Here is a 25,514-nt window from a genome sequence, read left to right on the forward strand (position 1 = left end):
GCTCTTTAGCAACAGTTAAATTGAAAATGTAGCCAGTCAATTCAAGGATGGGACTTAACAGACACTCCTGTTAATCAGAGAGCTGTTCAGACCCACCACCTTCCACCTGCCAATTCAAGTCTTTAATTTAACTTTTACCAGAAGGCAGTTTACCCACCAGTAGGTCTTTGGCCTGTGGGAGGAAACCAGAGCACCCAGAGGAGAACCACATGAAGACTGAGAGAACTTACAAACTCCACATCCAGAATTGCACAGAGGGCCCCAGTGCTGCAAGGCAGCAATGATAAGTAAATGTATGTTTCAAGTGGAAGGGCCTCATTTTTTTGAAGAACCCCCCCAACTCAAAATGTTTCAAACCTGTAGAAGGCTCTGCCCTGTTCCACGACATTGCGCCACGCACTTATCTGTGTGTACTGTGTATTGTAAAGCCCCCCCAGACAACCAGCGCAAAGGTAGTGTCCTGAATTTTCCAACTGATTTCGTATTTTGAGCAATCTACCCCAAACTGAGCCTCCAGCAGTCCACATCCTGTTCGTGTTCCCACTGAGGGAGGTTTATTTAGCAGCACATCGGGCTGTGCGCCGTCTTCAGTCAGATCTCTGTTTGTCATTTCTGAGTCCCCGAGTCCCAGGGAGATACGCATCAGGCTTCCGCAGTAACCAGCCTGGTTCCCATCACGTCTCCTGGAGAGATACGGCAGAGCTGCAGGAATACAGGGGCGTGGGAGGTCAGCTCTGCCCAGAACTCGCGCTTTCACTGGGCAGGGGGTGAAGTTCAGCTTGATTCAGGCAGCCATGAGATTAATTTTGTAGCAGTGGCACCCTGTGAAAGCAGTAAAGATTTTTGGGGGAAACTCAGCTTGAGCGACTACTGTGTTTGTTAGGGCATGTTCCATTACGTTCTTTGTCCAATAAAAAAAACGTGTTTACAAAAAAGGAGACTTAAGACATGTGGAACACTGGTGCAATACAGTTACTGTACCAGCCTGCACATAGAGGTCCTCAATTCAATGGTTGATAAGGAAGATATGGTTTGAAGAGATGAATAAATGCTGCTATTTGTTTAACATCTCTGTAAGTCCTGAATGCCAGGAAGATTCATCCTAAGAAAAATAAGTGCTGTAAACACCTTTGCAATATAGAGACCTCTGATTGCCCCCCTTTTAAACATTTTAGCAGCTTTCTAAACAAGCTAAAAGAATGTCTTAAAGTAATGTTTTAACTGTTGATGGCTAAAACAACAGATCCTTCTCTTGTCTCGTATAGTAAAGGAAACCTGATTCAAGTATTGAAAAATCCCTGAAGGCACTGGCAGAGTTAACCAGGTACAAATCAGTAATGAAACACAAGCCAAGGGACACAAGTGGAAACTATGTGGAAGCACATTAAAACCAAGAACATGAGATACTTCTTTACACAAGAAGGGTTGTGAGAATCTGCAACAAGCTACCAAGTCATGCTCATACCCTGGCTTCTTCCAAGAAACATCTGGATGAGATTCTCAGATCAGTTAGCTACTAAATACCAAATTAGGCTAGATGAGCTAGACGGTCTCTCCTTCGTAACATTTCTGTTGCTCTCAAAAGTGTTTTCTCCCATCACTCCAAGCAGTGCATTGCATACTTCGCATGCTGAAGAGGCTGGTGTTCCTTGAAGGAGTCAGGTGCCTGCAGAAATAAAACTGTGAGTCATTTGAAACCTGCCTGAGTTAAACTCATCATTTACCCAAATAATGTTTTTTTTTCTAAAAAAAAGTGTCTTGCCACTTTAGGTTCCCAGTTGTTTTTGTTTCGTTTTTTTGTTGTAGCTGCCAAATTAAAGTTAGCAACATTCGCTGTTTTATGAACCTTTTTTCTTTCATCAACCTGACAAATTGAATGCCAGCAGCACTGCTAGGACTTTCAATACATATTGCTGAAATTAAATTTGCAACTCTTGGCATGACGGCCAGTTATTTCTCTCACTTGGTAACTGTTCAGCAAATACTGAAGCTTGCCAACAGTTAAGATCGGCAATAACCACCAAACGGAACTCTAGTCATGACATCTGCGTTGAAGCCAGTTTCAGGAGCCAGAGTGCTTTACAATACGTAAGGCCAGGCTTTCAACTGATAGGAACCTGAGGAAACACTTCACAAGAGTTACACATTTTGTCTGGATATTAAAATGCTAAATGTTTTTCATAGTTTAGTATTTTGTTTAGAAATATATACAGGTTTTAAAAAGTCTTTTTTTACCGAGTTGATTCAGACATTTTCCAAACAGGACAAACAGGACTGTCATGCCATGAAAACTGAAGTATTCATTCATTTCCAAGAGCTGTATCGGGGTCTCAAGCTCTTCCATACATTTTGGGGAAAAAAAACGGAAAATTCCATTCCCCCTTCTCCTTATCCATAAATAAAAAACAATATACCACCTGATCTTTTTGCTCTTTGACGTATTTATTTATGCTCGTGATTAATCACTACAGTACAAGTCATAACGACAGCAACATCCACTGTAATACAAAAAAATATGAAGGAATATTTTCATGTTCATTACTCAGGTAGCAATTGAAAGGGAATGTTTGGGGATCAAGAAAACTGTCTCCTCACAGTGCTCTACCCTGTTGGCTCGGCATTCATCTTCACAGAAACGGTGGTAGCTTGAATTTTAAGCATAGCGTAGGAGAGAGCAGACCACAATAATAGCTTTATAAACTCCTGTCCTTTGTGGACCATTTAATGTGGTAAAATAATTCAGACACTTAGAATCTCAAACCTTTTACTAGGAATTGCACTGCATTACAATGCATGTAACAATAATTTTTCCTAGAATCCAGTGGCATACCATGGTCTGGGATGATACGTGTTTCGTCCTCCCTTTGACATCTAAGAAAACCGCTTCCATTCCAAGAATTGCTTCTTCAATAAGAACGTGCCTGTGAGTCATGGCTATACTGCTGTAGACCTGCTGTTGTAGGTAGTTTATTTATACTGCTGGGGACCCAGCTGTATAAAAGGTGACCAACATGATGGGGGATATTTCCTGTGAAGGACCAGCATTCAGTACAGTGGGGGGAGTGACATAGTTTCTCCTTTTCCTAATGCCATGAAAACCAGGATAAGCTCTGGCCCCATGACCCAATGTGGCTCAAATGCGGAGATTACCTTCCTACACTGCTTATGAAACGTCTGTCATCAGTTTCCACTTCACATCTCAGCAGCAGATCACGCTGGAGACGCTTCAGTAAATCTTTCTATTTATCTAGCGTTTCTTCTACTGCTGTGATCCCTCATAATCATTTCTTAGCATCTTTTTTCTTAATGCAAAGCATATAGAGAGCATCTGTTCATATAGAGACACCTTCAGAAGGAATAGAAGGAAAGTCAGAGATCCTGGTAAAATAGACTGGTAGGACAATTCTCATCTTGGACAGCAAAGTCTGGATTTAGGGAAACCTGAATCCTAAATTTAATGGACACCTCTTATTTTCAATTTGAAAATTTTAATGTATATACTCTATAATTTCATTAGTGCAGATATTTGATTTGCCTTATGCCTTGATATTAAATTTTACATCTAGGCTGCCTTGCAATGCCTCTTGAGACAATGACTTTGACCCATTCCCCTGAACGTTTCGAAGGTGAATGAAGGCATGTATTAGAATAAGCCAACCCTGGCTGGCTGGATTGTATGCCCAGACTGGTAACAGGGTTCAAGGGGACAAATGGGGTAGAAAGGAAGCCAGAAGCAGTGACCCTTCATGACTGGGGACACTGGAGTGATCAACCCGAGGTCTCTTAATAACAAACAGAAGATTGGGGGGAAGGGGGGATAGTAATTTATCAATTTCATAAAAAAGATTGGTTAAGAAACCTTAAGGTGGGTTTACTGAAATCCCAAGGTCACTGTAGCCTACAGAGTGGTGCTGATAGCTCTGAAATCTCCACTTCGGCCAGGGTTACAGGTCTGCTCTGCCCATCCCTTACTTCACCTATAGGGGGAGCCATTCCTCAGGGAAAGCTGCATAAACTTCAGGTACTGCAGTAGCTACCCACACACATTCAGCGATGAAAGGAGAAAGCTTTTACATGCTTTTAACTCCTAGATCTGTAATTTGGTCCTTAAAAGTTAAAGAGAGTGCTTAAAAATGGCAGAAACCCAAAACAGACTCTTTTACACCTTTTAGTGCATTTCCAAAGGTCACCCAGCCCAACAATTTTTCAAGTTCGGTGCATAAAAAAAGCACTCAGAGTTACTTGCATTCACGCTAAACCATGTCAGGTTATGAAAGATTCCTAGGCAAAACTTAAAACATACAGCGGGAAACAGCTGTAGCAATAGTAAGAAAAAAAAAAACTCTTTCTGTAAGTGGTCTATTACCTTTGTGCACGGTAGATTTCATGCAAACTCTGCAGTCCATATTAGCATCTCATAAACATATGAAGTAGGCACTGGTGGCTCCATCCTTACTGGGACAGACCAGTCTTCATTCTATCTGCGGTGGAGTTCGAAGTCAGCAGACTGCAGTTCAACAAGCACAATCCCAGAACCTCTGCTAAATTTCACAGTCACATGGTGGCCCGTTGGTGGCTTCTCTCCAGAAAAGGGTCCAGTGTCCTCTCAAGAATAACAACCAATGAAAGCTGACTGAAAGGAGAAAACCTTCCAAAAAGGAGGAAAAACCTATGTACATTTGGCACAGAAAACAATGACAGCGCAACTGCAAGAGATTCAGGGAAGCGTCCTCTTTGAACTTGTGCGATGTGCAGATGCTGGTGCTGCGTCAGTGCATCACGGGCACAAGCAGTCAGGCAGCTGGACCGGCCTGGCCCGTGCTTGTTGGTTATAAGGGGTGTGGGTGTAGCTGTATAGCTGGAGGGCTTTCAGGGATACAGTGTGGAAAAAGGTTTGCCCGTGCACGTGTGCGTGCGAGATCACGAGAGCCTTCGCCTGTGCGCCCGAGTGTGCTCGCGTGCCCCGGGGGTCTCCGTGTGCGCCGGCGGTCAGATGAGGGTGGCATCCAGCCTCTTCATCTCCTCCGCGGAGCTGCCCTTCCCGTTGCTCTGCCCGTTGGCCGTGCCGTTGGTCTTCTCGCCCTGCCTCTCGTGGGGGGCCATGTTGGGGAAGCTGGGGGGTGGGCCGACGGTCACCCGGCTCATGTCGGTGATGGAGGAGTTGGTGTGGTAGTTGGAGTGCGAGTCAATTGTCATGAGCCGGCCATTGCACTGCATCCTGTACTGCATCCACTTCCTCTTCAGGGCTGCCTGGACCTGCGGGGGAGAGGGCAGCTGTTTAACCAGCCAGTCCCAGAAGTGCTTTCCTGGAAGGTCATGCCTGGGAGTGTCCGACTTACCTCCTGGAGTCCTGCTAGGTTCTTTCAATTGTGTTGTGACCTACTGTAAGCTTTCGACGAATTTAGAAGATCACATGGGCACCTTTTGTTCGAGGGATAGTCAATTGAAACAATGTCCCCACCTGAAAGTCCAGGTGTGACAAAAACGCCTTCTGAAGTGTTGCGGTTTTTGCGATTAGTAAGACACCTGTTAAACAGGCAGGGAAGTGGATGGTCTGGAAGCCAAGTGTACCCTGAGGAACCCTTAGGAACTGGAGTTCAACTCTTCCTCATCTTATCGGGGAAGCAAATCTGCCTCGTACCATGCTCTGACGCCCACTGGAGAAGCAAACGACACCAACACCAGTGTTGCCCTGATTTGCCTCCCATCTCATTTCTGTAGCATTCAACCCACTAGGGCCAGTCCTTGAGTGGCATGTTTCGAAAATAATCGTTCCATCCTGATCTGCACTGCAGTCAGAACCGCGGACTCACTATCTTCCAGAAGATGCTGAAAACCCACCCTTTCAGGATCCCTGACCCCAGAGGCCCTTGACCGAACCCTACAGTATGTTCTGACCTTTCCATTATGTTACGTCCTTTCTGTCAAACAGCACTGAAGCTTTTGAGCACAGATCAAAATCCTGGCACTTCACAGTACAATGACTGTTTTCTGCGGTTTTAGTATTGTGTTATGCTACTGTTATATACAACCTTGGTATCATGACCAGATATGATATCTAACGTAAGGTGCTTTGGATAAAAGCCTGCAAAGTAAATAAATGTGATACACAGTGTCTTTCAGAAAAGATGGTACCAATTGGAAGAGTGGTGAAGAAACGCCTGACTGGTAGACTATGTTATCTGCTATCTCTCCTTATATCGAAATGCACTAGATGCATTAGTTGTCCGACAGTGTTTAAGTACAGCATTGGTCCATTCCATGCATTCTCCAGTTAGGACATGACTCCTCAGAGGATTAAACTGAGAGGTACAAAAACTATATACATGCTGTAACACGACTACGATCAACATGCCCATTGGGGTTATATCAGTGGGAGGGACAGCGGATGTGAAGACATTGCTGGTTCACACTTCCTTTTCTCCTCCTATAAACATTTTTTTTTAAGTTGTGACTCATTAATACTTTCAACCTGTAATGAATATATCTACCTCGGCGTACACTCACCTACCTACTTTTTTCCCATGCCAATGTCTTGCCCCCACAGGGTTTAATTCCGACACAGCCACTATGCCATCAAATAGATAGCTGTACCAGGAGGATTCTTACCTCTCCGTTGCAGAAGCAGAATATAGTTGCAACCATGAACCCCTGCAGAGAGAGAGGTTGTTATACTGTGTGTTCAGCGGTACAATGAGTTCTGCCTTACCCTCCTCTTTCTGACAGACCTGCACCTGCCTTCTGCACTAGTGTTTCTAGTAATCAGGCCCAAAGAATAGTGGCATAAACATAAAAAAGTGTGGCACACCACCCCCTTCACCCCCAAAAAACATGTCACAGTTTCAAGCATATTAGTATTAATATTACAAATCAAACACATACCCTTCAAGCCTGCAGCTTATCCTGGCAGGAAGTGACGAGAGCAAAACACAGAGCTGGTTCTCAGTGGCTCTCAGAGGTTTCTGTTTTTTATGTGCGTCAAACTTGAACAACTGAGCACACATCACACGCCATTTCTACGTGAACTGCCTTCTGCCTGATGTGTGTACACCGATCGTGCTACACCACGCACACACCACAAGAGGATATATATGTGGCTTTTAATTTTTTTTAATTTGTGACACACCTTTTCTGTCACGGGTTTGTAAAAATGATCAGCCCGCTTTTTTGCTTGAGTCTAAAAATAAAACATGCAAAACTAACTGGGTTACAAATGTAAAAATATTCTGATCTGATGTCAGACCTGTGCACAAGCAGTAAGAGCCCTCTGCCCTGCTGCATCTGTGAGGCCCAAAGAAGAATAGAGGGTGCTGCTGGCACTGGACACTTCTATATGAGCATTAATGTTCTGCCTCCTGCATAACCCAGCCAATAAAGGTGCTTGCCCAGGCAGAGGCTGAACTGTTATACCAGACATCAGAGGTTCACGCTATTAGCTGGCTCTGATTCCCCAAACAGTGGCACACAGAGGGTAGGGTGGGGTGGGGTTATTTGGCCGCTGAGGGCCACACCCCTCCCGGGTGCTGTCAGTGAGGGACACGCCTCTCCTCCAGGCGGCGCTGCACGGCCTGTGGAGTGTTAAAAGGCGCGTGGCTCGAAGGTGGGCGGGGTGGAGGAGTCTGCCTGCACTTCCTCGCTCTCCCCTGTGTGCTGGGTTCGCAGCTGTGAGTCATGAAGTGGAAAATACACAGCCGGGGGATCCAACAATAATTGACAATTCTACATTACCAAAGGAGTGAAAAAGTGAAGCTGGGACCAGGGCTGGCAGCTTTCTTGCAAAGTTCACATTTATTATTGTCAGCAAAAAAAGTAGGATGTCATGCATTAATGTTGCTGACCAGTCAATTTCACAGACATAGACTGAATTCACAAGCTTCAGACAGAATTACGAAGCTGCGTGTAGGGTTAGCACGGCATGGCAGAACATGCTGACACTGAAAGGGACGTGAGAAAGTGAGATCAGCAGGTTTAAACTAAGAAAAGAGTAAAGAAGTCGCAGTATACGTCCTCCTGCGGTTTCACTGTGGATGAGACTTAATTTTGTCTACAGCCTAGGAACCTGCAGAACGTCTCATTAATGTTCTCATTCAGGCAATGTAAGGTATTAAAAAGAGGCCAGCACAGTGCTAAGACACATAGTAACATGCTGAAAGCAAGTCTAGAAAGGTTGAAAATAATGACATAATCCTCTAAAACAGGGTTAAGGTTAATGGTGCCAGTGCAGTGCCAGTGGTACCACCAGCTATTAACTTTTCTAATTAAATTAACACTTTTTTTCTGGATTGGCCTGACCTGCTTTATCCTACAATCTGCCGCAAAAGAGATGACATGAAAAAAGAAACAGACACAGGGGTTGCTTCCTGCGGTGCGTGAAGTGGGGAGAGGGGGGCCGCGGCTGTACCTGGTAGTGCATTAAGATGTGCGTGATGTACTCGTAGACCATCTGTGCGGACCGGCCCTCGGGGGTCCAGGGCACCAGCACGAACTGGATGCCCAGCAGGGGGACCAGGATGAGCGTGGCGCGCACTGCTTTCATGTAGGTGCTGGACTCCGCGCTGTGGGTGACCTTGAGCTTGGTGATGAGGACGCGCATGATGTTCAGCAGGAAGAACAGGTTCACCTGCAGGACAAGGAGAGAGACAGCCAATCTGCTGTTATACAGTACATTACAGTACGCCTTCTGTAAAGCGCTTTGAGATGCTACTTTTAGCTGTAATATAAATTAAACTATTATTATTATTAACCACTGATTACACACATTGTACTGAATTTCTTTGCCTAACAAAGAAAGATCAATTGTGCCAGGGAGAAGGAAAAGTCTTTTAAAGCACCAAAAACAGAGATCAGTCCTGGAGGGCCACTGTGTCTGCTGGTTTTCTACTGTAGGTCTCTTTATTACTCTAATACTGCACTGGAGATAACGGTGTACAAGGAAAAAGGAACCCAATGGTTACTTTAATTACTCTGCATTCAATGTGCAGTGGTTTGATGACTCACCACTAAAGCAGCGTGAATTGGCCCATGAATAATGTAAAGCAGGCTTGTGTTTGAACTGATCCAGCACCTATTGGAGATAACAGAGAGAAAAATACTACGAAGAACAGATGTTGAATAATCTTTCATATGCAAATAGAGCAGGGCATGAGTTTCAATGCAAAGCTAAAACAAACTACTCAGCCAGAAACTGTTTCACAGTGAATGCAGTTCTGAAAAAGCAGAAGGCTTCAAGGATAATAAGGTAATTTTTAATGCATTAGAATAAAGACACCAGCGACCATGCTTGAGACTGCCATGCGTGCTGTGATTTCAAATCAAGTCGTTTCCTCTTCCTCATCCATTAGGTTGGGGCAGCAGGTGGTGAGTGGTTTGGTAAGTTCAACAGTGAAGTAATGCAGATTCAGAGAAATGTGATTGTTTTTCCATTAAATAGTTACAGCAACAAGTTAGTAAGTTAGTGTTTGCTATATCTTGAAACCACGCCCCCCTCTCCAACAAAATGCACTGCATAAATACTAGCTTTTTACATGAGCTTCTGTGTCAGGCCCTGTATGGAGTATGGAACATACAGGTAAGCACAACTTCCCAGCTACGGGTTTGTGCCTGCTCGGTTTTGCTCTCGGTGTTGTGTGTTATTTCACGAGGAATGATGACGCCCCAAAATCAAAGTGTGGTGAACTATTGTGGAGTGAATATTTGGCTTAACCCGCTTGGCTGAGGGCCGACCTCCTGGCCGTAGGATGAGGAGGCCAGGACCCCCCTGCAAGGTGACCAAGGGGCAGCTGCAGAGGTGGAGCTGGGGAGGAGTCGCACGCGAGGGAGGGAGATATCGCATTTGGTATTTATAGTGTTCAGTGGAGGAAGGACGAAGGGAGAGATTGCTAATCACTGACGGCTGGGGATGACTGAGCGTGGCTGTTGTCATCCCTCCCGAACTTTAGTTCAATAAACTCCATATAAAGACACATTGCGGAGAGGGCTGAGGCAGCTCGTGTGATTCTTACTTGTCATTGAAGAAGTTCAGTCTGGCCACTGCGTGGATGGTGGTGGGCACCAGAGGGAAAACTACAAGAAAACCACAACAGTCCATCACAGACACAGCTTTAACGTCAAAGGGAGGCTGAGCTGAAACTGTTGATGGGCCTTCAAAAAAATGTAATTGCACTCAAATGATATATTTTAAAAAAGCTATACAAAAGAAAAGAAATGGCTACCAAGCTTAGAAAAAAGCAACGTTATCTTCTAATAGTGCTTGGTCTATTTTTTTATTAATGAGACATGAGACACTTCTTTATGCTTTAACATTATTTCTTAATGTTTCATAAACAACGACCACCGTTTAACTGGTTTTTGTAGTAAAGGAGGTCAGCACCACTGAGATAAAACAGTACCTGTTATTGCAAAAATACCACGAGTCTGATTTGTACTCAGGAAAAAGATGTTAAAGCCTTGGGATAACACACAGTATTATCCCAGTAAAATCCCAACTGTTATACGCTCCAGGTCGTGATGAGGGAAACGGCACAAGGGATTGAACTGCGCACGTTCCCCCATTCTCAATCTGTCAATCGAGATCCTAAGGTTGCTTTGCCCAGACAAGCACATCTAAGTCTCTTAATTCACTAAATATAAAACAAAGAAACCGCATTGCATACCTCTGTAATATGTTGTTGTCTACTGCAACATATCAAGCACGCTGCTAATATCCTGCAATCCAGTTCAATATTGAATGATGCTTTGCCGATACCTGTGTAATATTCCATGCCAATAAAGCTTATTTGTACTGCATTGAAAACAAGTGGACGTGTGCTAGGCTTCAACCCTGACCACAGGGAAATGATGAATTAGCTCCAAAAAGCCTGGTTCACGTGATTTGTCAAAACAATGTCTCATGAAATAACACACTTCAATTTATCTGCAGAATAACTTTTATCTTACTGACAGTAATTAAGACCTATTTGATCCACCACTCTTAAGCTAGAGCCGCGAGACTCTGGTAGTGCTGGAGAGAGAGCACTGCTAGATTTACAAGCAAAAAACAAATGCAGTCACTGAGAAATCCCCCCTGCTTACACATGTTTGTGGTTTCCTGTACTACGCCACCGCACACTTTCCACTCTCTCTTTCTATCTGTCCCGCTGTGTGAACTGAGACTGTGAAACCCTGTGAGACTCACCCCAGCCCAGGATGTAGTACCAGCGCAGCTGCTGCTCCTCCACGAACACAGCCACGATGATGAGCGTGTGCAGGTAGATCCCCTCGCACAGCATCCAGAAGTAGCTGGAGCCAGTAGTGTAGAGGTTGAGGAACTGTAGCACCTTGCAGCCAGCCTGCTCCCACAGAGAGTCGCAGAAGGAATTGGATATGCTTAGAAACAAATGGGCACATGGAGTAGGGAGGGGATGACATACACTGGGACACGTGGCACAATCTGGTTTTGAGCTCCTCTGGGTAGCACTGCACAGGTGCTGGTGCAGCGGAGCTAGTTCAGATACGGTGACGTCATCGCCCTCACTACGTGTAGCAGGGACCTCAGCTGCCTGGGCTGGGGGAGGTCTCCTTTAGCTCATGCGGCTCGTTCCCTGTTGCATTACGCCAAAGACCCGGGTTCGCGCCCCAGGTGCTGTGGGACGGCACGGGGTGGCGGAGGGCACGATACCACGCGGAACCGCGACAGTCACCCTTGGGGCACACTGTGACAGGACTTTATCAAAGCAGTTGAGTCCAAAAGCAAGAACAGACAGAACCGGTGTCACTTTTACTGTTTACTGTAGGACCGTTCAGAATGTGAGCCGGGAGAACGGATTCACACAGGTGATCACAGGGGAAGAACAAGACACAGCACTGAAACACACTAATCAACACTGCTCCTCGCGGTGCAGATGTTTTGCTCCAGAGAACATCGGACTTTGCTGAAAGTCGCTATAGAAAAGTATGAAGATGTATATCAAGCTGGAGGCACAAAAGGAGGAGGAAATTAAAAATGTTGTACATTTTGGTACGGCAGCAAAATGGTCTGCAGGTAGGGCAGCTGGAATATTCCTGTAGCTGGCAGGCATGTGGAGTAGTAGGGCAACACAGCTCTCACCGGGTTGCTGGCCACAATCTCCTGGTTGCTGGCCACAGAGAGAGAGATCATGGTGAGAATGGAGTTGAGGATGAAGGAGAGGAAAAGGTTCTTGTGCAGAGAAATTCTCTGGCAGCTCAAACTCCTGCAGAAAGTAAAAATAATGCAGCTTGAGTGACCATGATTACTACCATTTTTAGTTTGCAGAGTTTGTTTCATTGCTTGCAGGAAATGACTTTCAAATTTCAAATTAGGAAACAGGAGAAAGCCCAGGTGCTTTGTTGGACTGAGCAATTTAGCAAACATCTAGTGTAACATACCTCCACCCAGAACGGTCTGGCTTGGGATTTTGTACGGAAAACAAGCTGTGCAAGGTGGACCTAACTTTTTATTCACTGTTTACGCAACCCAGAACACTTCCTCACAAAACAGTGAAACACGAACCAGAGGGCAAAAGTGGAAAATCCATGGAAGTACATTTACAACCCAAGAACACGAGGCACTTCTTTACCCAAGAGTATGGAAGAAACTAACCATTCACACCATTGGAGTCAATACCCTGGCTTCTTTCTAGAAACAGCTGGATGAGATCCCTGGTTAATTATCTACTTATTACCACAAGGGCCAGATGGGGCAAATCCTTCCCTCTTGTTTTGCAATGTTTCTTATGTTCTTAAGGTGTAGTTTAGACTGTAGAATCCCTCCCAGCTACAACTTGTCTAGACCAGCCAGTTCTGCCTCCACTGGATTTCTGCAGCTGTAATGTGGCATCATGGATAGTGTTCTGAAGCTGGGGATAGAGGGGGCAGACTCACTTGAAGTAGAAGAAGATGAAGAGAGAGATCAGCAGAGACACCACCGACAGGCAATGTCCGGTTATCGCCATATAATACAGGTGGTATGCTGTCTGGGGAAGAGAGCATGTACAGTCAGAGCAAAAAAACAACAACAAACAAGCCTGCACAACGCTTGGAAATAAAAATACTCCCACATACGGTGCACCCTGTCACATTAAAACATCAATCATGAAGAAGTGAATTAAAGCAGAATCCTTGTAAATACAGAGAACAGACCCACCCAAGCCTAAAATCAAAAACTGTTTTGATTTAAATACATATACTGTACATGCTTCTTACATGTATGTTAAAGCTTGCATGTTGTCCTTTGCAATGTTCAAAGAGCACCCAGCAAGGCTGAGAAAGCAGCTTTCTCAGGCATGACTCAGTAGTTCTCACCTTGAGCTTGATCTCAGTATAAGCAGAGCAGAGAGTGTAATTGGTCCAGGTGCGATTGCTCTCAGGGTGCCGGAACCACTGGCCATCTTGGTTGCAGACCTTCATCACCTTCTCTGCAGGGAGAGGACCAACATGGACAAATGCCAATGGTCAGCCTGTGACCGCTGCAAGGCTGGACAACGTAGAACAATAGAATACACACCCGAAGGCACTTGCCAAAAAAGGACAGAACGTCAAGACAAAAAGATAAGACGAGAGATTTAGAAACGGCTACCGATGTCATTATGATGGATTATAGAAACTTTGGCATAATTAAGGAGGGAGTTCCGTGTGCAAGGATTATAAACACAAGAAGACCAGACGCATTTTTCAATCACCCCACTGACTCCGGCCAGAAGCCTTGGGCCTTAAGGAAACATAAGTTTCAGCGGGAGGAGAAAGCAAAAATAAATCTTAACCAGATAAGGCCAGGCAGGGTAGTGACTTTGTACGTCACAGGAAATCATTAAAATCAATGCAAAAAAAGTCATACTGTAAGTCTTTTTTAAGAGCAGCAGTAATGTGCACTAAACTTGAGAGTCCTGGTCAACACATTTCAGCACCCAGATTACGTGCTGCATTTTTGCTGTGCCTTTTCATTTGCACAAAGGGAGCTAGGGCTGTGACACCTGACTTGAGGCTGCAATCACCTGAGCTGCTGCAGCCTACTAGATAGCTTCTCCCTCTCTGTCTCTAGTAGCTTTTAAGCCCAGCACACACAGGGAGACATGTGTCCAGATGAACTGTTTTCCCATAAAGGCTTGCTGTTTTCCATGCTTCTTGAAACATGGAAACATTTCCCTGAGTAGACCCTGGCTTCTACTTTGGGCAAAACTGCAGAAAACATTTTGCCTCCGACCAACCAGGAAGAGACTTAGCAAGTGTGAGGTCGCAGGCCACATGATTTTGGGAGATGACCCTATTTACAGAACATACAGTCCCCTCTAGCCACAATTTATCAGCTATCCCTCAGGTGGAGCGGGGGCTCTGTGGCTAAGGAGCTGTGCCCGTGACTGGAAGGTTGCTGGTTCAAATCCTGCAGCTGGCAGAGGATTCCTACTCTGTTGGGCCCCTGAGCAAGGCCCTTAACCCCAACTACTCCAGGGGTGCTGTACAATGGCTGACCCTGTGCTCTGACCCCATGCTTCTCTCTCTGTCTGTGTTTCTGTGTCTCATAAAGAGCAAGCTGAGGTATGTGAAAAGACAAATTCCTAATGCAAGAAATTGTATTGGGCTAATAAAAAGCAACATTATTCACACAGCTTGGTCTCTTCATTTCCACCTTCCTTTACAAAGTTTGTAAGAACAGCATTGTCCAGTGGCATCGGGCATTTGTGCACTTTTGAGGCAGGCAGCAGGAATGAAGGTGTCTCCTGACTGTATGTCCTTGTGCGGGCTGGGCTTTAGGGGAAGTGACAAGGCACAGGGAAAGGTCACTGACCTGAGGGATCAAAGTCCTGGAAATACTCCGGGCAGTGCTGCATCGCCGTTCCTGGGTGGTAGTCCCCCCAACACAGCCAGCCGTCCCATGTGCGGTTACAGTAGGGATCTGCGGGGAACAGCAAAAAATTCCTTGTCCTTATCCAGTGTCCCCCGTCCCTGCGATGTGGCTTTGATTTGGATATTCTGGTCCAGAGGCAGGAGCGCCACCTATTGGTCCACCAATACCGCATGCAGCAGCAACATAGTTTTAAGGAAAACCTGGTTTTCCTTAGAGTTCTGCCATCCCGGCACCGACCAGGCCCAGCCCTGCTGAACGCCTGAGGCCTGAACACACCAGATGTGTCTACAAAATGGAAATTCTATCGTCCTTTACACATGTCACCGAGGAGACAGGCACCCAAATGTTGGCTCTATACTGTGGCTGTACAATAATCCAGAAAACTGTACTATATAAAATAAACCTTACATACTTTTAAAACAACACCAAACACTCCGACATTAGTCTTGGAGCTGAAGGGCATTGCTATCTAAGAAGCCTGATGTCTGAATTCATCACTGATATGCCCAGCACCCAGGAGCCAGTTCACAAGTGGGCACTCCCAGCACTCTGTCCCTGTCAACACAAATACCCCTGGTATCTCCCCCAGCACCTCACTTACTGCTCATTCATACAGCAAAACATCAACACCCACGGACGCAAAACCAGAACAGTGCAATCTATATATGTACACAGCAAATAGAACCTATTACAGCTAAAAACCAAGGCTTACAGATCTTCAAGTTACTCACTCACAGAGTTTGGTGGAAGATTTGAGTTGTGAAGCATACAGTATCAATGAATAGGTGAGGAAACTCTCACAGAAATAACTTCTTCAAAACATCTGGGCAGAGCCTTGGGTTTCTTTGTGTAAGCTCAAGAACGTGAATTGTCCTCCGCTGAGCAGAAATAAACAATTAAAGGAAGTCTGCAAGTCCCTGTTGGGATCGTGAACTTTAAATATATTTACTTGATTACTGCAGCAGCTCAGCTTGGAGACACAGCCCATTTCCCCTTACGAGCTGTTGTTTCCCCCTCAGTGTCTTTAGGATGGTGAGATAATGCTGGCACAGAAAAGCTTGTTTGTTCCAGTGCCAGGGTGGCAACAACTGGGAGGCTTTATTCTGAGCCGCTCATTAACTGTGGTAAAAAAGGTGCACTAATGACGTTATTAATGGTTGCTAGGGGAGTCTCTATCTGTGGTACATTTTACCATAGCAGGTTAGCTCCCCTAACAGAACTCTTGCCAGCCTCCACCCATGTGGCTCACCACTAACACGGCAACATGCCAACTTTGGGGGTTCTCACAGAGCCGTCTACAATATTTAACCCCAGGAGTTTCAGAAAGACGCCTCAGACATCATCAGATGAGTGATCAAGCCTACATGACGGGTCGAGGTCGTGTTCGTGCCCAGTCAGGCGCAGTTGAAAACTCGACAGCTACAAGAAGCCTGGAAAGATGGCGTTCTGCAATTTGCCCAAGCAATCTGTGAGCACTGCCGCAGCAGGGGGAAGCATACTGAAGGGCAGGAGACACGGGGATTTCTAGCTGTGGCCGTGACTGAAAAATTACTGACACTGATGTCGTTAATGGTCTGGCCAATTGTGATGTGTGTTCAGCCCATGAATGATTTTACTGGAAGGTAAAAAATAAATCGAAATAGAAACAGTAAATAATTTCAACTTTGCATGAGCGGAACAGATATGCCTGATGCTGTTCTCATCATCTCCCTCCATCTGGCAGTATAAAAGCACATGGCATATAAGGTGTGTGTGCATTTATGATCTGTAAATGACTGATGCTTGAAACCATTATTCAAGTACCCAGACTGTGTTATCCAAAGTGATGCTGATGGAGGCCACCGCTGGGTAATAAAGAAGAATACAGTGTAATCCCTTCACACTAATCAACAGGCACATTTTGGGAAGAGAATGAAAGCACTTTGCTTCACCTAGCAAGGCAGACAACGAATCCTCCACCTATTTTCATATTTGGAGTTTTGCATGTTAGCCCCAGTGAACTCCACAAAATATTTTCATCAAGACAGATTTAATGAACCACACAGGACACAACATTACCCGACACCTCGCACAATTGGAAAGCCAAATTCGACCAAATTCTTGCCTACCAGCTCCTCATTTTCAGCACTTCCTAAAAATGTGAAAGTTTGCTCCATCCAGCTCTACTGCCAACGGCAGGCGACAGGTTTCTCACCACTTCCAGAGTAAGGGGGGTCGTTCAAGATCTTCAGGTAGCACTCAAACTGTGCAGTGAGGATCTGCCCCCGGGACACCCCCAGATCACTGGAGTCAGGGGATAATGTCTGTTGAGGCTGCACTCCGTTTGTCACCTGGGCACAGGCGGGTACCTACAGCAGCAGGGGGAGAGAAACACCACTCAGAGTCCCACAGCAGTGTCACAAGGCTCAGGCAAAGCAAACAGCCAACGGGAGGAGAGAGAGGAGTTTATTGGCCATATACAGTATACATGTGCATGGGGAAAGGATTAGTAATTTGCGTAAGACTTCCCTTCAACTGCTTTAATGACCTCTTTATAGGCCATGCATTGTAACGTGTTGTCACAATATTCACAACCCCTCAAGAGCATTATTCCAGGAGACAGATGCATACGTTTTCATACTAACTCAAATTTGAATCCACATCCTAACTAAAGATCTAAACGTAAAACATAGTGTAGCATGCATTTTATTCAATGTTATGAACCCTATATTATGTTATGTCTTATGCAACAACAGAAGCAGAGTGTTATGTTATTTTAACAGATGATGTCAATGCTATGAATGCTAGGAATGTATCAGGCAGGCAACACGAACCCTCACTCAGAGGAACTGTAACTGTAATCTGTCTGTATCATTATGGAAGCACACTTCTTTCTGGAATGCACCTTCCTGTCTTGCACTTAGCTGCGTTATTATTTTTGGTGGGAGTGCAGGGTTGGAGATAATTGTAGGAATAATAATAATAATAATAATAATAATAATAATAATTGCTTACACTTATATAGCGCTTTTCTGGACACTCCACTCAAAGCGCTTAATGAAATAATCAAAAGGTCTGTCCATACCACAGCATGGCGAGAGTGGACTCCCATTTCTGCCTCTTCCTCAGCGAGACACACCACCTCTCCACGAGTTACTGTAACTCCTGTGGCCTGCCCCTCCCCACTATCCTCTAGTCCACTGGCCTGATCAGCTTCACACTGATGCAAAGATCACACCTCTTCTATGGCCAGCAGCCATATCACCCTGCAACTCACAACTGGCAGCCCACTGAAGCTCAGCAGGTGTGAGCCTGGTCAGTACCTGAATGGGGGACCTCCTGGGAAAAACTAAGGTTGCTGCTGGAAGAGGTGTTAGTGGGGCCAGCAGGGGGCGCTCACCCTGCGGTCTGTGTGGGTCCTAATGCCCCAGTGTAGTGACGGGGACACTATACTGTAAAAAGGCGCTGTCCTTCGGATGAGATGTAAAACCGAGGTCCTGACTTTCTATGGTCATTAAAAATCCCAGGGCATTTCTCGAAAAGAGTAGGGGTGTAACCCCGGCGTCCTGGCCAAATTTCCCATTGGCCCTTACCAATCATGGCCTCCTAATAATCCCCATCTATGAATTGGCTTCATCACTCTGCTCTCCTCCCCACTGATAGCTGATGTGTGGTGAGCGTTCTGGCGCACTATGGCTGCCGTCGCATCATCCAGGTGGGGCTGCACACTGGTGGTGGTGGAGGGGAGTCCCCATTACCTGTAAAGCGCTTTGAGTGGAGTGTCCAGAAAAGCGCTATATAAGTGTAAGCAATTATAATAATTATTACTGAGTAATCAGTGCTTTTAGGTCAGTAACAGAGACGTTACTCACAAGCCAGGCCTAAGTCACGTTACATGTACTGTATATGTACAGAATGCAACCATACAGTATATACTGTATGTGGTAGAGATGAAAGAAGTCATGCTGATGTGTAAATGGAAATGTAGATCTGCATTCCAGAAAGACAACAAAACGAGCAAGAAAGTGACTCCCCACAGCCGGGCAGCTTTGGGGTTTCAAAGCTGGATTTATATTTCCTTACCACGGCCAGCAGTGCCATCAGCAGTGCCCACAACAAGACCCGCACCATCCTCATGGTTCTGCTGACACGGGCCGGCTCACTGGGGCATTGGTGCCAGGGGTCACCCGGCTGCAAGAGAGAGAGAGGGCACAACTGCTCAGCACGCTCATCGATGCCACGCAGTGTTAGTTCGAAAACAAAAGCAGCTGCGACAAACAAACTCACTGTCACGTTTCCACTCCAGAAGCAATTAGGTTTTAGAAAGAAAAAAACAACACTTTTTGCAGGAGGAAATACAATATTTAGACCCTTATCACCTAGAATGTACCTCACCTAGGATTATACAGTAGTACCACACTGAAAACAGACAGAATCATAGGGGTAACACTACAAATGCAGACAGATTCTGGTGTTATATATTTCCAAATCCTCACAGAAAATATATTTTTCTGTGACAGATATTCTAGATTTGCACAAAACACTATAGAATTTATAGAAAAGTGATCTTCTTGCATTGCGCATCCTGTTTTGCCCCAGCGCTTTCTGTCTGTTTAGATTACACCCCCATCTGAGAGCAATCAGAGCCCGACATGTCCGTCCTTCATCTGTATGGGATTCTGGAGCCGTTTCCGTGTCTGTCTCCCTAGTCCGACTCCTCCTGGGTTCAGCCACCCCCCTTCCCTCCTTAAAGGTCAAAGTTAATAGAAACTTGCTGAAACAACATTCCCACAGTGACCCCACACTCTGCTTTAAAGACCTAACAGTGATTGGGCTGGGGGGCAGGGAAAGCCAGGCAATCAGATTGCAGCTCTACGTGCACTTTGGGGTGTTTCAAGCTGCAGACGTCCAATCTGCGTTGCGCTAGGGTCATTTCCTGTCCACACTCTGCAGAGAGAACATGCACAGCGACAGACCCTTAAATCCTCAGGTCACGGGTTGGTACATGCTGATTTCACTGCTACAAGGAGCGTATGAGTGAGAAAAGTTGTGGTGCCAATGCTACACAAAGGCCTTAACTAACCACTGCATTCCCCGAGCACGTCTGCTGCCAGTCCAGCAGACGTGCATCAACATTTGGTTTATGCAATAAATGTGTTCAGTGACCTGTTTTTGTTTTCAGGTGTTATTATCTTTTTTTTAAATAATTCAAAGTTCATTTAATGTACAATTCTAAAATGGAGCAGAAGACAAGGTTCATGCCAGATCAGAGAACACACAGGGTTAAGAGGGTTAAGAGGAGAAATTCCTGAGACCGCCAGTTAAATTCAACGAAAAGGGATTCAGACAAATAAACTGCTTGTGCAAGTGGTCTGATGATTACAGCCCCACAAGCCTTTTTGTTGTTTTGCTCATAAATAAAATTTCATGGAAACAGAAGGTCAGATGTCCTGTCACAGGGGACACACTGCACTGATTTCTTGGAGACGTTAACCCACAGGGGGCCTGTCCAAACTCCAGAGTCTACTGGAGCAAGTCTCCCTCAGTCTTTCACTCCCTCTCTTTGCTGCTCGGAGCCTGGTGTCGGGGCGCGGACCTGGCAGCAGTGAATGGGAAACCATGGTTTATGACTTGGCTTCATTATAAACACAGGATTAAGGGCAAACTCAAAAGTTTACAATAACAGGAAGGAACTGGGCTGCTCTTCTGGTTCACACAAGCGCCTCCATCTTTTACAGTCAAGCCCGCCTGTGGTGGTGGAGCTCTGTCTATGCTGGTGGTGGTAGTGCGAGCCGGGAGGGGCAGACTGGAAAGAACTGCTGAACTGGAACATTTTGTAAATAATCAAATGGGTGCTACTGTAGACAGTAAACTACGGGATGCCAGATCAAATACTGGTCTTCATGCAAACATATCAACATACAGTATAAGAACTCCATTATTTTTTGATGCACTTAAAAATGAGAACAGGAGGCAATTCTTTACTCAACGTTAGGTGCAAAACTGGACCAAGCAACGCAGCCATGATGTAGAACCTGATACCCTGCCTCTATTCAAAAAACAGCTGGATGAGATTCTTGGATCAGTGAACTACTTACTACCAAACAGGCTAGATGGACAGATTGGACTTCTCTCTCCTTTGTAACTGTTTTTATGATACTGAAAGCTATCCGTTAAGCTGCTGTAGGACACAGAATATTTGTTCCAAACAGGGTTAAGATAATTTACCCAATATAATGTGGACAAAAGACAAAGCAAGAGCCATTTATTACTAGAACCTGTCCCTGCCACAACACAAAATCTAACTCTCCATCAAGCAAAATACTTTTAATGGCTAATTTAATCTGATTGAGTCCTCCTATTCACTTTAATTTAAGAATTTATTTCCCTGACAAAATGCTCACTTAGGTTTAGAATGGTAAATAAGAGGAAATTCCATTAAAGCCCATTGAAACCAATGTAAAAACACAGCAAAATACAGCAGAGCACAGTGAAATCAAGGGAATACACTGCAAAAAGCACTAAAACACAATATAAATGTGGCAAAAGCACAGTAAAGTACAGTAAACACAGTAAAACTATAGTAAAACCTGGTCAATCATAAAGCAGCATGGTGGTGCAAAGAAAAGAAAAATGAAAATGGGATTTGATTTGTATTAGCAATAAAAATCAGGGGAAAACTGTCAAAATGCAAAATCTTTAATAGCAGATGATTAGAAAAACCCAGTCAAACTGTTAACTTGGCCAGAGGACAGAGACAACGAGTACAGGTCGCAGCTAACTCAAGGGGCTGAACTGTGATGGCTGCACAGATCTGCTCGGTTTCTGTGTCAGAGGCCTCATCTTATCCACACAACAGAATGTCAGGAGGCGTCTATAAATAGACTGCTGTCTAATTGCTGTCCCTCTGATTAATGCTCTGAAGTCCCTGTGAATGACATCGGAAATGCTCCTCTTCTGGACAGGAAAGCCAGGAACGCCGCATCCTGAGCTGGTCCCGGGGGCTGGGGATTGCAAAACGGATACGATTCTGGAAGCACCGGTCGCCATGAAACAAAAGAATGTGATGCATTCTGGGCATAAAATGACAACAGTAAAATGTCACAGAGGATGCGAGCAGACTTCTTACGACAACGTGAGAGAATCCCCACATCTGTTATTTGACCACCACGTTTTCTGATCTGTAACAGAAACAATCTGCTTCCAAAATGCTCTTCCTTCCAATACTCATTTGTTGTGTTTTTATACAACATATCAGTGTATCTGTCACATGGCAGAGAAGGAAAACCTCACAGTCTGTTTTCTGTGTCATTTACAAATTTATATACACTTTTATTTATACAGTATATACTTTTTAGTGGGATAAACCTATCGTGCCATCAGAAAGACAAAGGGTATGCTATAGGTTAGGACAGTGCCCTAACAGAGAGAACCTCCTTTTTCTCTAAGCTGTTTTAAGGCATCTTGCTGAAATATGTAAGAAGAAGTAGTTGTGTGGTTTTGTCATTCTTGCAAATAATGTCAGTCAACCCTAGATAAGATAAGATCACTTTATTGGCCATATACAATTTCTTGTTTTAGGAATTTGACTTTTCGCATACCCCAGCTTGCTCTCCATGAGACACAGAGACAGGGAGAGAAGCTGGAGGTCAGAGCGCAGGGTCAGCCATTTATACGGCCTAATAATGATTCCTGCAAATCCACATCATTTTAAAGCGCTACAGCACTGAGACATCCAGATATCACCCAGAAGCAATTTAAAAAATCATCTGAACAAACAAACAAGGAGGCACACAACTTCCAGCCCATGTTGAAGCAAAAGCCATTTAACTTTATCAAAGCCAACTTCAACAGAGCCATCATGCTGGTGCTGCTGCTGCTGCCAGCACACTATTTTTAGATCAGAAGAGCATGTCATCACATTGGTAATGCCCCACAGCAGTTATATAAGGCCAATCAAATTAAAAAACATATTCCTGACGTTTAACCCTTTAAAAGTCAGGCTGTTACTGTGGTGTTTGCTGTTATCTTGAAGTACAGAAGTAGTAACCTGACAACTTCACAAGCACTTGTTGCATCTAGAACAAATTGGCAGGTAAGGACTACTGAACAATGTGATTTGTTTTTAGACACAAGCAAGGATTCACTGCAATAGTGCAGTTTTTTTTTCTCAGCATGCCATGCGTTTCTTGAAAATCCATCTCCGAGCACAGGGCCAGTCATGTTAACACAACACACCCCTCGTTTAAAAAAACCCAAACCAACTAGGTTTAGGCATTCTCATTGCAGAGTCCGCTAAGCGCAAGTTTGAGAGTTTCAGATTAGCACAGGATTAGTTTTTATAACAAATTAAAATCTTCTTCAAGAAGAATACATAAGGAAAAACGTGTCCACTTGACAATCGAGCCAGGAACCTTACCATGCCTGGCTGTCTGCATTCTGACATATACGCCTTAAGACAAACAGTGAGCTCTCTCAGCATGTGTCCAATTAAACTGATTATAGGAACCAGAAGTCAACCTTTTTGACTGTAGTGTACGATGAGCGCTCTCATTTTGAAGCTGGCTTCATTAAAGGTTCATAATTTCCACATACTGTAAGTGCTGTGCAAAAAAGTGCCTTCCGTTTTAACAGTGGTTTTGCAGTGGAGCCTGTGATTACCCAAGCTTTTAAAGAGTCCTCCCCCAGGAGGCCAGGAGTATAGCACAGCTTACATCACGAGGGAACACTGGCTTTCACTCCTCACAAACTTATAAGGACAGATTAAAAAAATGGTGCACATATGAGTTCTTCAATCTTGCAACATGAACATGCTTCTCTGCAGTAGGCCACACGGAAGCACAGGAAAAAAGTGATAAAGCAAAGTAAGTGCACAGTATAAGCATTACAAATGGAAAATGCAAAAACAACATGCAAATTTATTGCTGCTAACATTCATCAGGGAAAGACCAGAAAAAAAAAAAACACTCCAAAACTAACATGTTCCAATAAGTCAGAACCAGCTTTTCCTCTTCAGTTCACGTAAGGAATCAGGACACATGCTCATTCTTGCTCTGTCACGTTGAAACCTCACAGACCCATGCTGAGACAGGGATTACATGTGACTGCTCATTGAGGAGCTTTTGCAAAATAAGGGATTTGACTCCACGGCATATCTCAGCTCCTGAGACACCACAGCGTGCACACACAATCCTCAATCACAGCTTCAGGGGGAGGCGACACAACAGGGTTCAAAACGTCAGGTCATGGGCAGGGCTGTACAACTGTTGAGGGTTTCACTTGCCATTTTATAGGTCCGACTTCCAAGCTTCTAACACAAAGAACTTCTGCTCAAAGAATTTCCACAAAGGCGCCCTGAGGTTCTCTATGTTTCCGCGATATCAGTTGCAATGTTGTTGTGCTTGGCAATTACACGGCTAAACCCCTTTCAAAGGACTCCAGAGACGCTTCACTTGCTTCATTAATGCATTGGTTGTTTCTACGCTGTTGTACGAAGCGAAGGGGATTTCATATTTTATTTCGATCTGCTGCCACTCAATTCAGACGAAGGACAATGGTTCATTGATGGGGGGAAAAAAAAAACAAGTTCCAACAACAGAGCAGAACAAAAATTGGTGTTGGTTAACTGATGGCAATTCCATAACGGGATTTTCATGAGGCTAAAGAGGCTAAAGCCAATCGATGCCAGATAAGAACTGTTTCACGAGGAAGTGAATCGGAACTTGTTTTCCTTCTCCTACAAAAATATCCACATGCCTGTGGGTTATTATTCTATGCACAGGCACATGAATTGTTCCAGATATGAGTGACTCCATAATTAAAGATCCAGCATGGACAATGCTTCCGATGGAAGAGACCTGCATACCCATTGCTGGGTACCCCTGCCAACCTCTTACAACTGCCCTGAACTGCCAGACTCAAGCAAAATTCAGCCACACTAAAAACTGTGAAAATGTGAAGACAAGATCAAGCAGAGCCCTTGGAGTCTTTCACCTGTAGAGCAAAATACCGATAAAAAAAAAAATCAGAGCACACGTCAACACAGCCAGCCACAACAGCTTGTGCAGGGCCTGATGCAGAAGACGGGCATCGAAACCAGGGGTACAGAAATACTGTGAGAAAATCTTTAATATGATGGAGCTCCACATATGATCTTCCCTTGATATACTTTCAGTAGAACAGCCTATTTTCTTACATGTGCTTTTATTTTCCATTTTCTACTCAACCAGTCTGGATTTGCTCATTGTTTGCACTATGTCTCACATCCAGAGTAGCCGCTCCTATTTCTTCCTCGGGGAGAATGAGGATGGACAGTCGGGCTCCTCTGACGCATCCGCCCGGTACATCGTTCATCTTTAGACAGGCCACGAGGTCCACAGCACCGTACAGCAGTTTCTCTCCTTGTCCGTCCCTGCGCACGCTTACATAAATACAAGAATTTTACAGCACTCCACTGCCCTCACCCCTCCCCAACAAAAGTACTTCTGTATCTATCGCTTGACGTGAAGGCAGCTTTAATATGCAAAACTTTGCAAACAAACACTGAAGCACTACGTTTACATTCTGTTTCGGTCTCTCTGCCAACACCCTTTCATGCAAATGCTCAATTTGTTCACAGCGTCTTAATTTCAGGTAGGTTTGTGCTAGACACTTTGCAGACTGAAACTGCAGCTGACAGCATTGTGAGGCAAGCAGA

The 25,514-nt window shown here is 44.8% G+C and overlaps 1 protein-coding gene across 1 annotated transcript in view; it reads right to left on the bottom strand.

Annotated features, from left to right (window-relative positions):
• Positions 1 to 2,423: 2,423 nt before the first annotated feature.
• The window catches only part of LOC148841502 (calcitonin gene-related peptide type 1 receptor-like), a 36,877-nt gene continuing 13,786 nt past the window's right edge, over positions 2,424 to 25,514 (bottom strand). The window contains exons 2-13 of the mRNA XM_088918037.1: positions 18,902 to 19,009; positions 17,034 to 17,187; positions 14,780 to 14,887; positions 13,300 to 13,412; positions 12,880 to 12,971; positions 12,086 to 12,209; positions 11,174 to 11,327; positions 10,002 to 10,062; positions 8,998 to 9,064; positions 8,402 to 8,620; positions 6,610 to 6,651; positions 2,424 to 5,256 (exon numbers count right to left, since the gene is read on the bottom strand). Coding sequence (XP_088774163.1) covers positions 4,990 to 5,256; positions 6,610 to 6,651; positions 8,402 to 8,620; positions 8,998 to 9,064; positions 10,002 to 10,062; positions 11,174 to 11,327; positions 12,086 to 12,209; positions 12,880 to 12,971; positions 13,300 to 13,412; positions 14,780 to 14,887; positions 17,034 to 17,187; positions 18,902 to 18,955 — 1,455 coding nt within the window. The 5' untranslated portion in view covers positions 18,956 to 19,009 and the 3' untranslated portion in view covers positions 2,424 to 4,989. The remainder of the gene's footprint in view (positions 5,257 to 6,609; positions 6,652 to 8,401; positions 8,621 to 8,997; positions 9,065 to 10,001; positions 10,063 to 11,173; positions 11,328 to 12,085; positions 12,210 to 12,879; positions 12,972 to 13,299; positions 13,413 to 14,779; positions 14,888 to 17,033; positions 17,188 to 18,901; positions 19,010 to 25,514) is intronic.

The sequence above is a fragment of the Atractosteus spatula genome, chromosome 1 (genome assembly GCF_055471065.1).
Source record: "Atractosteus spatula isolate fAtrSpa1 chromosome 1, fAtrSpa1.hap1, whole genome shotgun sequence".
Taxonomy (NCBI): Eukaryota; Metazoa; Chordata; class Actinopteri; order Semionotiformes; family Lepisosteidae; genus Atractosteus; species Atractosteus spatula.